At 56.1% G+C, this 15,991-nt stretch overlaps 1 protein-coding gene across 1 annotated transcript; it reads left to right on the forward strand.

The window, feature by feature from the left end:
* The first annotated feature begins 79 nt into the window (after nucleotides 1-79).
* On the forward strand, nucleotides 80-12,221 carry KCTD2 (potassium channel tetramerization domain containing 2). Its single transcript, XM_049769757.1, has 6 exons — nucleotides 80-370; nucleotides 2,887-2,995; nucleotides 6,464-6,555; nucleotides 8,634-8,729; nucleotides 11,308-11,433; nucleotides 12,181-12,221. Exons 1-6 carry the CDS (start codon nucleotides 80-82, stop codon nucleotides 12,208-12,210), a joined length of 744 nt encoding a protein of 247 aa, XP_049625714.1. The 3' UTR covers nucleotides 12,211-12,221.
* The last annotated feature ends 3,770 nt before the right edge of the window (nucleotides 12,222-15,991 follow it).

A 15,991-nucleotide genomic window follows, 5' to 3' on the forward strand; every position in this document is an offset into this window, starting at 1 on the left:
GGTCCGGCTCTCCCTGCCGCGGGATGGGCCGGCCCGGCGGCGGCGGCGGCGGCGGCGGCGGCGGCTCCGGGGGCCCAAGATGGCGGAGCTGCAGCTGGACCCGGCGATGGCGGCGGGGCTGGGGGAGGCGGGCCGCGGCCCCCCGAGCCCTCGCCCCGCCGGCCCCACGCCCCGCGGCCACGCTCGGCCCTCGGCGCTGCTGGAGCCCGGCCCGGGGCCCCCCGAGCGGGCAGGGGGAGCGGGCCGCTGGGTCCGGCTCAACGTGGGCGGCACCTACTTCGTGACCACCCGGCAGACCCTCGGCCGCGAGCCCAAGTCCTTCCTCTGCCGCCTGTGCTGCCAGGAGGATCCCGAGCTGGATTCGGACAAGGTGGGGCGCGCCCCGAACCCCCGGACCCTGCTGGGCCGTCCTGGGGTCGTGCCCCCCGTCCTCCGCTGCACCCCGCTTGCCCACCCGACCCGCCCTGCAAGCCTGCAAGCCCTCCTGGAGACCCTCCCCTGGGGGCCGGAGAGATGGCATGCATGGCATGGCATGGAGGGAGGGCGCTTGCCTTGCAGGAGAGATGGCATGCATGGGATGGCATGGCATGGCATAGAAGGAGGGCGCCTGCCTTGCATGCAGAAGGACAGGGTTTCGAATCCCATAGGATCCCCCCCTCCCTTTGAGCAGCAATTTCAGAGCCCAGAGCCAGGAAGAACCCCTGAGCGATGACAGGTGTGGCCCCCAAACCAAACCAAACAAACAAACAAAATTGGGGCTGGAGAGGCCAGAGAGAGAGAGAGAGAGAGAGAGAGCATGGAACTAGGGCGTTTGCCTTGCATGCAGAAGGACAGGGTTTCGAAATCCCATAGGATGCCCCCCTTTGAGCAGCAATTTCGGAGCCCAGAGCCAGGAGGAACCCCTGAGCGATGACAGGTGTGGCCCCCAAACCAAAACAAACAAACAAACAAACAAAATGGGGACTGGAGAGGCCAGAGAGAGAGAGAGAGAGAGAGAGCATGGAGCTAGGGCGTTTGCCTTGCATGCAGAAGGACGGGGGTTCGAATCCCAGCATCCCACAGGGTCCCCCCGTTGAGCCTGCCAGGATTGATGTCTGAGCGTAGAGCCAGGGGGAACCTCTGACCATCCTCCCCCCCCCCCAAAAAAAAAGACCTTCCGGCTCTCCCCTCCCCGGCCCATCTGCGGGAGCCTTTCTTTGCAGGCCCTCTTCAGAAGTGGGTCAGGGTCAGCCAAGCCATCTAAGTGGGTTTCAATGATTTACCCGGGGAGCTCCCCAACCCCAAAATCTCTCCCCACATGCTGCCAGGGCGGTTGGAGGAGCTTGGGCCCATGGCATCTGTCAAGCCGCAGATGGATCTCCCATCCGGGTGGCACCCCCTTGGCTCTCTCTCTGGTCTGCTCCTAGAGCTAAGAGCTGCCACGCGGTGTGTTTAGTTCCCTAGTGGGCTATCACCCACCTTCCTGGCGAAGAAGGTACCCCAATATTGCCAGGCTAGCCTGCTGCCACCCTGATAATACCGAAGGGGGAGAATGCAAACACAAGACTGTTTACCAAAGGGCTCAGAGTTAGCTTGGTTTTTCTTTCCCTTCGCTTCACATACTACAGGAGGGAATATTTATTGGGGGACACACCTGGCTATGCCCAGGGCTTCTTCCTGGCTTCCCACTTCAAGGATCACTACTCTCTCGGGACTGGGATTGGCCATACAGGGTACTGGGAATCCAGCCCCAAGCAAGGCAAACACCCTTCCTGCCAACAGCTCTATCGCTTCAGCCCCGGACATACATTCTCTCAGTGCCCATAACAACCCACTGACCAGAGATCACACTGCCTTTTGACTTCTAGAACATTCAGAGCTGGGGCTGGCAGAGTTGAGTTGATTCTATTTGTGGTTCCCCTGTCTGTCCTTTTAACTGCCCCAATATTGCAGATATGACCTGTCCTCTAACTTTTGTAGGTTTTGGGGTATTGGACCACACCCAGCTGTGCTGGGGAACTTCTTGCTTGGCAGAACTGGGGGTCCAGATGGGCCAGGGATTGGCCTTAGTTAGGGCTTCCCCATGCAAAAGCATGTGCTGTAGCTCTTGAAGCCCTCCACGCCAGACCAGGGCCCTCTGCCCTAACTTTTGTTAGAGTCTGTGATGCTTACAGTGTTTTTGATCCCCCCACCCCACTGAAATCTTGGTGGCAGCCGAAGCCAGTTTCTCGGTGCGCCTTTTACAGTGAAGATGAGTAGGATTCAAGCTGTTGAGAGCCAAGTGCGGGCAGTGCCAGGCTTCCCCTGGGCACAGCGCTGGGGTGTGTGAGATTACAGCTGGCACTGCCCACTCGCGCTGATGCTGGCCTGGAGTGCCAGAGCAGTGCCAGCCAAACAGAGGTTTCTTAGAACGACAAATGTGATTCCGGGGCAGGAGGGGAAGCCAGGATGTCGTTGAAGCGATGATGTGGCTAGCTCTAGCTTGGGCTGTGATGGTTTTTTTTTTTTTTTTTTTTCTTGCATTGTGTTGGGAGAGGGAGGAGGGAGCCACACCCAGCAGTGCCCAGCATCAAGGATGGGGTGTGCGGCATCAGGGATGGAATGTGCGTGTGTGTGAAATGTAGGTAAAAGGGGGGGGGGGCCCTTCTGCCCGCAAACAACGCGCTCCAGCCCTTTGAACGCTCTCCAGGGCCGTCCTCTTTAGCTCGGGAAGAAATAAAGGTTCACAGATGAATGAATAATGGTGAAGGTTTACGAAGAGCTAGAACAGTTTCTGCCGGGCTTGAGTTTGATGCCACATGACACACCCTCTCGGAGACGAGCTCAAGGGTCCTCCACGAGGTGGGCAGAGAACCCCACTCGGAGGGGTTACAGCTCATGGTGGGTGTCCTTGTGTTTGCATGGCAGGATGAGACGGGGGCCTACCTGATCGACAGGGACCCCACCTACTTTGGTCCCATCCTAAACTACCTCCGCCACGGGAAACTCATCATCACCAAGGAGCTGGCTGAAGAAGGTAGGGAGCTCTTGGGGCTCGCGGGGTTTCGGGGTTCCTGCCCAGCAGGGCTCAGGGTTTAAGCCCCTGCACACACCCAGCTCTGATACTCAAGGCTCACGTTACACCCGATGGTGTATGGGGGACCAAAGGGGGTATCAGGCCTTGGCCCTGAGTGTTTGCAAATGCCTTGATTCTCCCCTTTTCTGGCCTCTTCAGTGTGCAGCTCCCCACGTGGAAAGTGGCCTTCTAGGGGGACTTTTGCTTAGATTATGGCATCATGGGTGCACCTGTGAGGGCATTGGGAAAAAATTAGGGGTCCCATCAGAGACCCCCTCAGGGACCATTTGCAGTTCAAGGCTTGGGAGCCACTCAGGCTCTTCTTGAGGAGCTGTGCTGTGCTAGGGGCTGGATCTGGACTGTCTGATGTCCTCTCCCAGCCTTGCACTGAAAGGTTATGGGAGTGGGGGTCCCTTGTTAGCTAACTGACCCCAAGGTTCTTTAGAACCTCCATTGTGTGGGGTGAATGGAGGGAGTTGGACCAGACTTAGCAGTACCTGGCAATGCTGTAGTCAAATGCTCTACCCTGAGCTATGCCCCCTGGCATTGCTCCTATATCTGAACTCGGGTTATTCAGAGCAGTGCCCCAGGATTGAACCTGGGATTCAGTCTGAGGAGTTCTTCCTCCCTCCTCTCTTCCTACCTTCTTCCCTCCCTCCTCCCTCCCCCTTTCTCCCTTCCTCTTCCCTTCTTTCTTCCCTCTTTCTCTTTTTCTTCCTTCCTCCCTCCCTTCTTTCCTTTTCTCCTCCCTCCCTCCCCAGCTGTGTTTAGGACTTGCTACCTGGCTCTGCACTCAGGTACCCCTGGGATTACCTCCCGACCCTCTGTGCTATTGTTTTGCACCCCCTCCCCCATGGAGCTCTTTGTGTGGCCCCATCCGATGACAGCCCCTTGGGACATTACTTCAGTTTTCTGGTCTCCTCAGAACTGTCAGGCCCCCTTTCCCACTGTCCTGGCGCCAGAGCCCGTGGCCCCGGCCACTCATTCCTGACGTTGGGATATTTATATTTCCAGTTGCAGCTGGAACTCGCAGCTGTCAAAGGGCTGCTCAAGGCTTGGCCTGGTTTCCCGGTATGGCCCCGTGCTGCCCTGCCAGCCGCTGCTGACCCACTTCCCAACCAGCGGCTGCCGGGTCCTGCAGTCCTGATCATTTTGGTTTATTCGGGCTACAGGGCTCAAGTAGGTCGGTCGGCTCTGAGCCTCTTTTGGAAAGTCGTGCTGAGGGCATCCAGGGAATAATGGGGTCTCCCCAATCCAGGGGTGCAGTGGAGACCGGTGTGCAGTTAGGGTGCGCCTCTCTGCAGGAAATAGATTTGTCTAGCGCTACATTATAGCAGGTGGGGTGCCTGCCTCGCACGAAGCTGACCCAGAGTTCAGCACCCAATAGAGTCCCGAGCTCCGAGCCAGAAGTAAACCCTGAGCAATGCCAGGCACAGTCCCAAAGCCAAGAAATAAGTGAATAAATCAAAGCAAAACCCGGTTTCTCATTTTAGTGCCGGATGTGGTGCCATGAAGCAAACCCAAGGCCTCATTCCTAAGCGTCAAGGTCTGCTGCTGAGCCATATTTTCTTTTCCCTGAAAAATACTTTTTTTCCATTGTTGGGCCACACCTGTGACAGCGTTCAGGGGTTACCCCGGGCTCTGCACTCTGGGATCATTACTGGTATACTTGGGGGATCATACATGGTGCTGGGAATGGAATCTGGATCATCCATGTGCAAGGCTAGGCTTCCCCACCCCCCACTGTGCTATCTCTCCAACCCAAGAAGAACATATTTGCAGGGTGTGCAGGTTTAGGGGGGGCCACACCCAACAATCTCAGGGATACTTCCAGCCATGCTTGGGGATTGTGTGGTACTAGGGATCGTAACCGGGTTCTCCAGCCTCTGAGCTATTTTCCCAGCCTCGAACTACTCATCTATCACAGGAACCAGAGCTGAGATCTAATGTTGATATGTATGGGAGGGGCATTATGGGGCATTTTGGGGCTCTGACAGTGAGTGACAGGACTCACTCCCAGCTCTGCTCAATAGTCTTTTCTGGGGGTACTTAAGAATTGTGTTAACTATCCAGTAATGAAAGTGTGTGTGTCTTTGTGTGTCTGTGTGTGTGCTCCACATCCAGCAGTATTCAGTGTCAGGACTTCCTCCTGCCTCTGCACTCAGGGATCAATCCTGGTGGACTCGGGACAATATCTAATACCAGGGGCCAGAGAGATAGCATGCAGTTGATCCAGGACAGAGGGTGGTTCAAATCCCAGCATCCCATATGATCCCCCATGCCTGCCAGGAGTGATTTCTGAGCACAGAGCCAGGAGTGACCCCTGAGCTCCGCCAGGTGTGACTCAAAAACCAAAAAAAAACAATATTGAGTACCAGGAATCAAACCTGGGTTAGCATATTTCAAGACTAGCTCCCTTGGGCCGGAGAGATAGCATGGAGATAGAGCATTTGCCTTGCATGCAGAAGGATGGTGGTTGGGCCCGGAGAGATAGCACAGCGGTGTTTGCCTTGCAAACAGCCGATCCAGGACCAATCCCGGTGTCCCATATGGTCCCCTGTGCCTGCCAGGAGCTATTTCTGAGCAGACAGCCAGGAGTAACCCCTGAGCAAAGCCGGGTGTGGCCCAAAAACCAAAAAAAAAAAAAAAAAAAAAAAAAAAAGAAGGATGGTGGTTTTGAATCCCATATGGTCCCCTGAGTCTGCCAGGAGCGATTTCTAAGCATAGAGCCAGGAATAACCCCTGAGCATAGCCGGGTGTGACCCCCCAAAAAAAAGATTAGCTCTCTTGACTCCCCCCCCACTATTACTGGCACCCCAGTTTGACTTTTTGTTGGTTGGTTGGTTTCTTTGGGACAAACCTGGCAGTGCTCAGAGGTTACTCCTAGTTCTGTGCTCAGGAATCACTCCTGGCAATGCTCGGGAAACCCTATGGAATGTGGGGGTCAAACTAGGTCAGCCGCGTGCAAGGCAAATGCCTTCCATACTCTCTCTCACTGCAGCTCCTCTAGTCTGATTTTTCTAGCCACTTGCCCTCCGGGTCAGAGCTCAGCCTGCCCATTTAGGGGAGCCCATGTTTCAGAGAAATGCCAATGAAATCTGATCTCCTGACATTCCCACACAGCCCTGAAACCCGAATCCCATCTCTAGGCCACATGGGAGGGAAGTTGTCAGCGTGCCTGGTTCTGGGACCCGTGTGGCATTAGCTCCTCCGTGTTCTAAGAGGGCAGGTGGGCTGGTGAGGAGCAGTCAGAGGTGCAGGGAGTGGACAAGGCCTCTCCTGGAAGCACTGGGGTTGGGGAGAGGGTAGGGTCCACTCTCCACTGCCGGGAAGCACTTCACTATTCGCTGGACGGGCCTCCAGGACCATGTGTCTGGGGGGCCAGCCAAGGTGCATGCGCCCCTCACCCCGACCATCCCTCACCCCCAGGTGTGCTGGAGGAAGCTGAGTTTTACAACATCGCATCTCTCGTGCGACTGGTTAAGGAAAGGATACGGGATAATGAGAACAGAACTTCGCAGGTAACGGGCCACTTGGGGGGGCGCCCTCTCTGGCGGGACCATCCTCTTCCACAGCGGGTGGAGCCAAGGAGGGTTCTGGGGTGCTGGGTGGGAGATTGCATCTTCCCAGAGAGTTGTGGGGATGGCGTGGAACACAGTCCGTAAGCCCAGTGGCTCAGCACCAGGAAGAAAAGACTAGATACTGGGGCCGGAGCGAGAGCACAGCAGGGAGGGTGTTTGCCTTGTACACAACTTTCCGGCATCTCATAGGGTCCCCCGAGCACTGCCAGGAGTAATTTCTGAGCGCAGAGCAAGGAGTAACCCTTGAGCACAGCTAAGTATGACCTCAAACTACAAAACTAAACAAAGATAACCTGTTTCCCCCCCCCCCCCAAGAAAAGAAAACAAACTGCCTGAATTCCAGAGGGGGGTGGGTCCTACCTGCCTGAATTGCATGGGGGGGCCTGGGCATTTTAGACCACAAACCTGCTGTCTCAGACTAAATGTGTCGGTCTCCCGCACAGCCTGTGTTCAGTGGAGTCTGTTTTAGAAGGGTGGGAGGGGAGAGAGTGTCAGGATCACACCTGACAGTGCTCAGGGCTGACTCCTGGATCTGTGCTCAGGCTTCATGCCCTGGTGAGGCTCAGGGCACTCTCTGGGGGAAGCAGGGATCCAACCCAGATCAGCCACAAATCAAGCAAGTGCCCTTTGCCTTACTGTACTGTCTCCCCAGCCCAGAATTGAGATTCCAGAAGCTGCTTCCGAGAACACAATCTTAGGGTGCCTGGTCTGGTGTTTTCTGCTGATGCAGGGAGCAGGGAGTGGGGGATGGGGGGAGCCTGGGCCTGGCCACCCCATGAGCAGTTGGCCTCCATCCGCCCCCACACATCGCTGTGGTCTGTCCCGTGACTTCCGCCAGGCCCGGGGCCTGTCACTGCTGGGGAAGGTCAGACAGGGAGCTGGAGGCCTGGCAGGGAAAGGCCTGGGCAGTGCCCGGTAGCAGGGCAGAAAGGGCTCCCACTGTGACCATCTGCCTTGGGCAGGTGCCCCATGGGATGTGCCAGCCAGTCCAATCTCTTCCAATGCACTTCCCTGCGATCACGAAGGTTTGAAGCAGTGACCAAAGTGAAAGATTCTCTCTGTCATAGTTTCCTGTCCAAGTCCTCCGAGTGGAAACCTGTAATCTTCCATTTAGAGGCAAAAACCGTGGCCCCGAGCAGGGAGGCCACTTGCCTTAGATGTGGCTGACCCAGGTTCAATCACCAGTATCCCATATGATTCTTCGAGCACTGCCATGAGTGAGCCCTGAGTACAGAGTCAGGAGTAAGCCCTGAGTATCACCAGGTGTGGCCCCAAAATAAAAACCAACCATGGAGGTAGGGTGTTTGCCTTGCATGCAGAAGGACAGGGGTTCGAATCCCGGCATCCCACAGGGTCCCCGGAGCCTGCCAGGAGTGATTTCTGAGCATAGAGCCAAGAGTCACCCCTGAGCACTGCCAGGTGTGACCCTAAAACAAAAACAAAAAACAAATGCAAGTGGCTTCTTGCCCTCCAACTTCTAGTCCAAGGTAAAGAAGGTGCCCCTTCTCTGTTCTCTGCCTCTGTGCACCCTCCCAGCCTGGGTTTCCTCCCAACACCACATCCAATGATCGGAGCACTGCCATGAATGAGCCCTGGGCACCGCTGGGTATAGCCCAAAAGCCAAAACACAGTCTTTGGTTCGGGGCTCACCCAGCAATGCTCAGGAGTGACCCTGGCCTTGCACTGGAACCAAAACACATTTTGGGGGGTGCCACACCCAGCTGCTCTCAGGGAATTACTCCTGGCAGGCTTGGGGGACCCTATGGGATGTTGGGGATCAAAGCAAAGTCAGCCACATGTAAGGTAAGTGTCGCTCCAGCCCAGGGTCCCCTTCTTGTACCATTTCTATCCTTCACTTGGTTGGGCAGCTACCCTGCGAAAGCCCGAGCACTGATGCTCCAGACCATAGCAGGTTTCGGCAAACGACCTCCCAGTGCTGCTCAAGGGGGGCAGTCTCAGCGGGGAGGGGGAGCTCCAGAGCTGCAAGCCCAGCGTCTCAGTCTGGGGGCTCCTTGCAGGGCCCCGTGAAGCACGTATACCGAGTGCTGCAGTGCCAGGAGGAGGAGCTCACGCAGATGGTCTCCACTATGTCGGATGGCTGGAAATTTGAGCAGGTGAGCTCCCTGGTACCCCCAAACTGCCCAGAACCCCGGCCCGCCAGGCCACACCTGCAGGGAGGGGTGTTAGTTGAGGTTTTTTGTGTATTTTGTTTTGGGGCCACACCCAGCAGCATTCACGGTTACTCCTGACTTTGTGCTCAGGGATCACTCCTGTCAAGCTCAGGGGACCATTCAGGATGCAGGGGGTCATACCTAGGTCAGCAAGGCAAACGCTCTCCCCACCGTACTCTCTCTCTGGCCCCAAGTTTCTTTTTTGTTTTTTTAGTTTTTGGGTCACACCCGGCAGCGCTCAGGGGTTTCTGGCTCTCCGCTCAGAAATCACTCCTGGCAGGCTCGGGGGACCATATGGGATGCCGGGATTCAAACCACTGACCCGCATGCAAGGCCTTTACCTCCATGCTATCTCTCCGGTCCCCTGGCCCCAAGTTAAGTCTTAGTCTCTTGGCCTTGCTTACGGAGGAGCAGCAGAAACTACTCCCTGCTTGGACCTCAGCTTTGCCTCTGGGGTCCTGGGATGGAATCTAGGGGCCTGCTGCATGCAGAGTGGATATGCCGAGCAGCTGAGCCAGTGTTGGTGGGGTGGGGCAGCCACCACCCGGAACCTCACACATATGTTCACATGTATGCGTGGCATGTGCGCTGTCATCCCTGGAGCGACGTCCTGGGTCTCTGAGCCCACACTGGTTTCTGTTTGTATTTTTGTTGGTTTTTATTTTATTTTATTTTGTGTTGTTTTGTTTGGGGCCACACCCAGTGGCACTTAGGCATTGTTCTTGGCTCTGCTTTAGGAATGGCAGCCTCAGAGAACTAGCCAGGATGCCAGGGATCAAACCTTTGTGGGAAACCTGGGTTGGCTGCATCTCTACTGTGCTATCACACCAGCCCTAATGTTTGACTTTTTCATTGGGCCACTCCCAGCAGTGTTTACTCGCTTCAGCAGTGTTTAGTACCTCAGGGATCACTTGGCTCTGGGGGTGTGGAACCCTGTTTCTTTTTTTATTTTTTATTTATTTTTTTTGTTTTTGGCGATGCTTGGGGTTTACTCCGCCTCTGCACTCAGAAATTACCCCTGGCAGGCTCAGGGGACCATATGGGATGCCGGGAATTGAACCACCATTGGTCCTGGGCTGGCTTTGTGCAATCAAACACCCTACCTATGTGTTATCTTTCCAACCGCCTGCAACTCACCAGATACCTCCTGGCCCCTTGTGCTCCTACTCCACACCTAAGAGTTTGCACACTGAGCTATCCCTGTCCAGAGCCAGTGGACTCCAAGAGTTTGGGACCCAAACTTTGTGCTATTCACAAGCAGGGGGAGAAAAGCCACACTGAGAGAGGGTGGTGTGAGCAGTGGGAAATGGTGTTCACATATTTCCTGAATTTGGGAACCACTTGTTTTGTTTTGTTTTTTTTGTTTTGGGGTCACACCCGGCAGTGCTCAGGAGTTATTCCTGGCTCCAGGCTCAGAAATTGCTCCTGGCAGGCACGGGGGACCATATGGGATGCTGGGATTCAAACCATTGACCTCTGCATGAAAGGCAAACGCCTTACCTCCATGCTATCTCTCCAGCCCTGGGGACCACTTTTGTTGCCAGGGATCCCCTTGGACCTTCTCTCTGGCCCCCAGGAAACTGGTGTTCAGTTCACACTTTCTGGGTCTTACCCTCACCAGAGAGTTAGCGGGTGCATGTGTGTCTGTGCCCTGAGAGCCCAGAACAGGGCGGTGTGAGGGCAATCACTGACTGTGAACCAGGAGTTTCCAGCCTATTCACTGTTGTGAGACTCCGAGGGGTCAGAGCTGTAGCTGCACTGTTTCTCCAGTAGGTGGTGGTGTTGCTCCTTGTGTGTCTCCTAATCCCAGGTCCTAGGCCTACATCAGGCTTTCACTCGGATCATGTCCTTCCCCATTTTGGGGGGATTTTGGGCCACAGTCAGCGCCACTCGGGATCCTTCTGGCCCTACATTCAGGATTCTCTCCTGGCAAATTCAGGAATCCTATGGGATGCCGAGGATTGAACCTGGGACAGCCGTGTGTAACTCCCTCCCCTCTGTGCAATGGCTCCAGACCCAGATGTTGCCCCCTTTTTAATGGGGTTTAAAAGTTGGTCTCCTTGATGAACGCAGCCAAGTCTATGGGGGTCTCTGTGTCCCGTAACCTTCTCCCACCCAGCTCCAGAGCCCAGGGAGTTGTTTGTCCTATGAAGAAAAGGAGCGAGGGGCCGGAGCGATAGCACAGTGGTAAGGTATTTGCCTTGCATGCAGCCAACACAGGACGGACCCCGATTCGAATCCTGGCATCTCATATGGTCCCTTGAGCCTGCCAGGAGTAATTCCTGAGCACCACCAAGTGTGACCCAAAAACCAAAACAAAAACAAAAGGAGTGAGTTCAGGGGTTTCATCCCTCCCCTAGTGTGGAGAGCCACACAGAGACCAGAGTCTGTTCAGACACCCTGGAGCTGACAGCGCCTGAGGCTGTGCGCCAGCTCTGGGTCCCAGGCTCCAAGCTCAGGCGCTGTGCTCCGGCTCTGGGGGCTAAGCCTGGCCGACCCTTACCTGTGGCTCTCACCCCAGCTCATCAGCATCGGCTCTTCCTACAACTACGGGAATGAGGACCAGGCCGAGTTCCTGTGCGTGGTGTCTCGGGAGCTGAACAACTCCACCAACGGCATCGTCATCGAGCCCAGCGAGAAGGCCAAGGTGGGCTCAAGTTCCTCTCCCCTTTCTTGGGGGATAGGGGGTTGGGGTCCTGCAGCCATACTGGCAGTTCTCGGACATCCTGCCTCTGCAGCCGGGCCCCAGAAAGACGCCGACCACCTATCCTTTGGTTGGAAATGTCGACGCTGGAGTTAACTTCATTGAAACTGCCTTTTGGGGGGCGTCTTGAGCAAAGGCATTAGGTTGCTTGGGGACTCTCCCCCTGCCTGCTCTCACATTATTAGAACATCGTGCTATAGTTCCCTTCCTTATTCTTGCGTGTTTGGACCGCAACTGGCAGTGCTTGGGGGTCCCATACCCAGCCCCTGGGCCTTTCCCCTCACACCTTTTGATGCCTCTAATTCCGTGCCTCTCTGGCAACAGCCTCCCAGCCCCCTAAATCGCCTCTCTGCCACCCGTTTTTGTTTTGGGAGGACTCAGGGGCTCCCACCAACTCTTAGCCAGTACAGGGCTTGAAGGCTATGGGGATTCCCAGGCCACCATTGAGGGTCTTAGGCACTCTAGGTTCCCAATGCTGCCAGATGCTTCTGTGAACGCACCCTTAACTGCCATCCGGCCCACTTCCAGCACTGCACCAAGAAGGGGACACTAGGCTACAGGGAGTCCCTGGTTCCAAGGATGACCAGGAGTGTCATCTGGGCCTCTGGGCGCCCTGGAACCCGGGTTGACGGTGGGGGCCCATTTCCCTTCCCACCGATCTGCTCAGCCCAGCTCTTGCTTCTCTTGCAGATCCTGCAGGAGCGGGGGTCTCGAATGTAGCCGGGGGACCGGCAGCGCAGCGCCCTCTGCAGACGCCTCCCCCGCAGCACCTGATCTTGGGGGAGAAGCTTCTGGGCCAACTGATGGCGACCCCGCCCCATCCCTGGCGCTCACCCGAGGGACCGTCGCAGCCATTCCGGCCCCCCGCTTTGTTCCTTAGCCAGTGTTAGAGCGGAGCCTCACCGCAGCCTCGGGCATGGGCTCCCTTGGGCGCCTTGCCCGGATCGGAGCCAGGGCAGCTGCAGGAGCAGAAGAGGGGGGCACCCTCCCACCCCCCGAAATGCGCAGCAATGTAGACAGTGGTAGCCGCTGGGTAGCTCACCCCACCTACGCTGGTGGAGTTCATCTGCAGGTATGGACCAAGGACAGTGGCCAGAGCCCCCCAAGGCTATGAACTGAGAAGGAGCCTGTGAAAAAAAGGGGGCTGAGAGCTCTCCAGGCTGTGGAATTGGGGTGGTGGCTCGGATTTCAGGGCGCTCAGCTACCGCTGCTTCCACTTTCTCCAATTTGTCTCCTGCAGCCTGGGCCCCTTCAGAGAGCTGCTCCCCCCCGAGGACTGTGGCGGCTTAGATGGATGGACAGATGGTCTATGAGTGCTTGGGTGAGGGGCTTGACTGCTCTGCCCCCCTTGACCACCAGCGGGCCATATTTCTCCCCGACTTTGACTCTCTAGAGGTTGCAGGTCTGGGCCCCCCCCGCACTCGGGACCCTCCACGCCTGCCTTGGGGGACCCTTTCTCTGACCAGTTGCCAATGTGTTTTGTTGTATCCAAAAGTCTTGTTATTTCTGTGCTTGTCTCTTGGAAAGGCTGTGGCTGGGTGTGAAGTTTGTCTCTTCTGCGATATCCGAGTCAGGCCTGAATGGAGACCAACTAGTAGTGGGGGAGAAAGAGGCTGAACCCCTCCTTTGGACAGTGACTTCATGACTTAGCCTCATGAACGGCCATGGAGGGGCCAGGGTAGCCTTGCTGCTCCCTAAGTAACTTTTGTCCCAGTCAAGGTGAGAAGGCACTTCTAGGGAACCCCACACACCTGTACAAGCCTCTGGTTCCTGCAGAGCCAGAGTATTTGGAAATAGCCGTGCGCTGAGCCAGTGCCCATCCCTCCCCCAGCACCCCAACTCTGCCCTCGTGGCTGTGCATAGCATAGAGGGGGTGTGGGGAGGGGCATGCAGTCCCCACATTGTAGGTACTGGCAGAGACACAGTTTCCTGCACTGGACAGCAGAGGGTCCTGTCAGGGAGAGAGGTTTGGGTGCCTGAGAGGGGGGGCTAGACAGGAAGAGCAGAAAGGACTTGCCTTGCACTGGTTGGTTGGTCACTCGCTGGGGAGGGGTCCAGACCCCCGCTGCTGGTGCAGAGATCTCCCACCTTCCCCCCCCCCCCATGGTGTGGAACCCTCCTCCCTGACTTTCCTCTGAGGCCACTCAGGTCCAGCTGAGGCTGGAGGCAGAGTAGAGATTGGCTCCAGACCCTGTGGAACCCAGCAGATATGCTCTCAATATTTCCACCAAGGTGTTTGGGTGGGCTGGGGAAGCAGCCCAGGTCCCCCATGCCCACTTCACCCCTTCCCCTCCCCTTATAACCCTTCCCACTTGGAGAAACTCTTCCCAAGAATATGGCACCTGACAGCCCTCACTCACCAGCTGCCCCGTGGGCAGGTCTCTGAGCCCCTTCTCTGCCCAGGTCTGAGGCTGCAAGTGGGTAAGCCGAGCCTGGAGACACCTTCCAACCTGCCTCAGTGAGGTGGGAGCAATAACACAGCGGGTAGGTCATTGGCCTTACATGCAGGCGACCCAGATTTGATCCCTGGCATCCTATATGGTCCCCTGAGCCCACCAGGAGTGATTCTTGAGTGCAGAACTAGGAAGAACCCCTGAACACTGCATGGGCACGGTCCCCAAACAAAATCAACCTCCAGAAGCTGCATTTGGTGCCAGTGGGGTGACCTTGCCCCTCTCCGTGCCTCAGCTGCCGTTGGTCTGGTAGAGGGAGGAAGGGGTGGGCAGGAGGGCACACACCTCTCCTGGCACACTTGGATACAGATGGCCCATCCACACAAGCCCCAGGACATCCTTTGTTATCATTTATTCCTGAATCAAGTCAGACACCTTGTGGCTTTGGCATCTTCAATGAAGATGAGAGATAGTATAAGTGGGGAGGGCATTTGCCCCCAGTGGGTCCCCTCAAGTTCTGCCTGGAGTGACTCCTGAGTGCAGAGCCTGAAGTGACCCCTAAGCACCGCTGGGCATGGTCCCAAAACAAACACAAAATTGGAAATTGCTTGTGAAAAGGGGAACCCCTTTCTCTCACCCACAAGTTGCTTGGTTCAGTCACCAGCTTGCCAGAAATTTCCTGAGAGATGCCACTGGCCTTTGCTGGCGTGTTTCTGCTTCACTGCTCTCTGAGCCCCTGAGTGGACCCAGAAAAAACTTGGGGGAAGGCGAGGAAAATGTCTCCCAGACTCATCTCCACCCACGTTCTTGGCAGAGGACCCAGGCGCAGCGCCAGTAGCCACATCTGGACTGGGTCCAGAGATGAAACTTTCCCGCTCGGGCATGAATGCCTCCGAGGAGCCCTGCTGGCATCTGGATGTTGGGGCAAGAGGGAAGGCCAGGATGGGGGAGACAGTACCAGGGCCAGGTAGGGTGTTGGCCTGGTGCCAAGCCCTGCCAGGGTGATCCCTGAGCAAGCCTAGAGCTCAGCTGGGCGTGGTCCCAAAACCCAGATAACGAGAACGGAAAGGAGCAAGATGTGTTGTCACCCGTGTAGGGAATTTGAGGTGCAGGCGCTGCTCCTAGATAGGAGCCAAGAGAAAGGGCACAGTGAGGGAGAGGCTGTGGGAGGCAGTTTCTGGAGTGGGGTGACACCCAACGCCAGACAGGTGTCCCCTTTTCCTTAGAGTTCTTCCTGAGGCAGATGGCCCACACACTTTGGCAAGGTGGGTGCCTGGTGCTGTCCTGGGTCCCCTCTTTCCCCTTTGAGAAACCATTTACACACTTATTTAAGGCCAAAACCCTTCTTTTTCCTTTTGGCCTTGCAGTCCCCCTACTTAATGGTTCCAGTGAACAAGGCAGGCCTAACCCATTATTGGGCTACTTTAACTGTGAGTTAGGTTGAACCCAACCTAGTTGTTTTGGGGTACAGAGGCAAGAAGGCTTCAGGGGTTTCGGGGCAACTCTCCAGCAGCAGTACAGCTGGTTCCTCTGTGACCCGAATTCTCCTTAGCCCTAAAGTTCAGGTGACAGCCCAGAGCACAACCTGCTTTTTTCTTGGGGGGGAGGGGAGAGGAGACCTGCAGAGCCCAAGATTGAGCCAGGAGCCCCCACTTACCAAGCAGCCACTCCCATCCTCTGAGACTAAAATATTTGGGGCAGGTTTGGTTCACACCAAGGGCTTAACTCCCAGTTCTGTGCTCAGAGGTCATTCCTGGTGCTTGAGGTTCCTTATGGGCAGAACCACCATCAGCCACATGCAAAGGAGGCGGCTTGAATCTATTCTTTCTTGAGGCTGTTTCCTAAGAATTATAACACAAAAAGACAGTCAACTGTCTTTCTTTTCTGAAGCCGGTTTAAATCCTTTGTTTTGGGGTCACACCCAGCAGTGCTCAGGGTTACTCCTGGCTCTGTGCTCAAAAATCGCTCCTGGGGCCGGAGAGATAGCATGGAGGTAAGGCGTTTGCCTTTCATGCAGAAGGTCGGTGGTTCGAATCCCTGCATCCCATATGGTCCCCCATGCCTGCCAGGGCGATTTCTGAGCATAGAGCCAGGAGTAACCCCTGAGC

Source organism: Suncus etruscus, chromosome 1 (genome assembly GCF_024139225.1).
Source record: "Suncus etruscus isolate mSunEtr1 chromosome 1, mSunEtr1.pri.cur, whole genome shotgun sequence".
Lineage (NCBI taxonomy): Eukaryota > Metazoa > Chordata > Mammalia > Eulipotyphla > Soricidae > Suncus > Suncus etruscus.

Coding starts and splice junctions, on each gene's coding strand:
- KCTD2 (XM_049769757.1), top strand. CDS start 80: ATGGCGGAGCTGCAGCTGGACCCGGCGATGGCGGCGGGGCTGGGGGAG. Junction 371..2,886: donor CCGAGCTGGATTCGGACAAG/GTGGGGCGCGCC, acceptor TTTGCATGGCAG/GATGAGACGGGGGCCTACCT. Junction 8,730..11,307: donor ATGGCTGGAAATTTGAGCAG/GTGAGCTCCCTG, acceptor CTCTCACCCCAG/CTCATCAGCATCGGCTCTTC.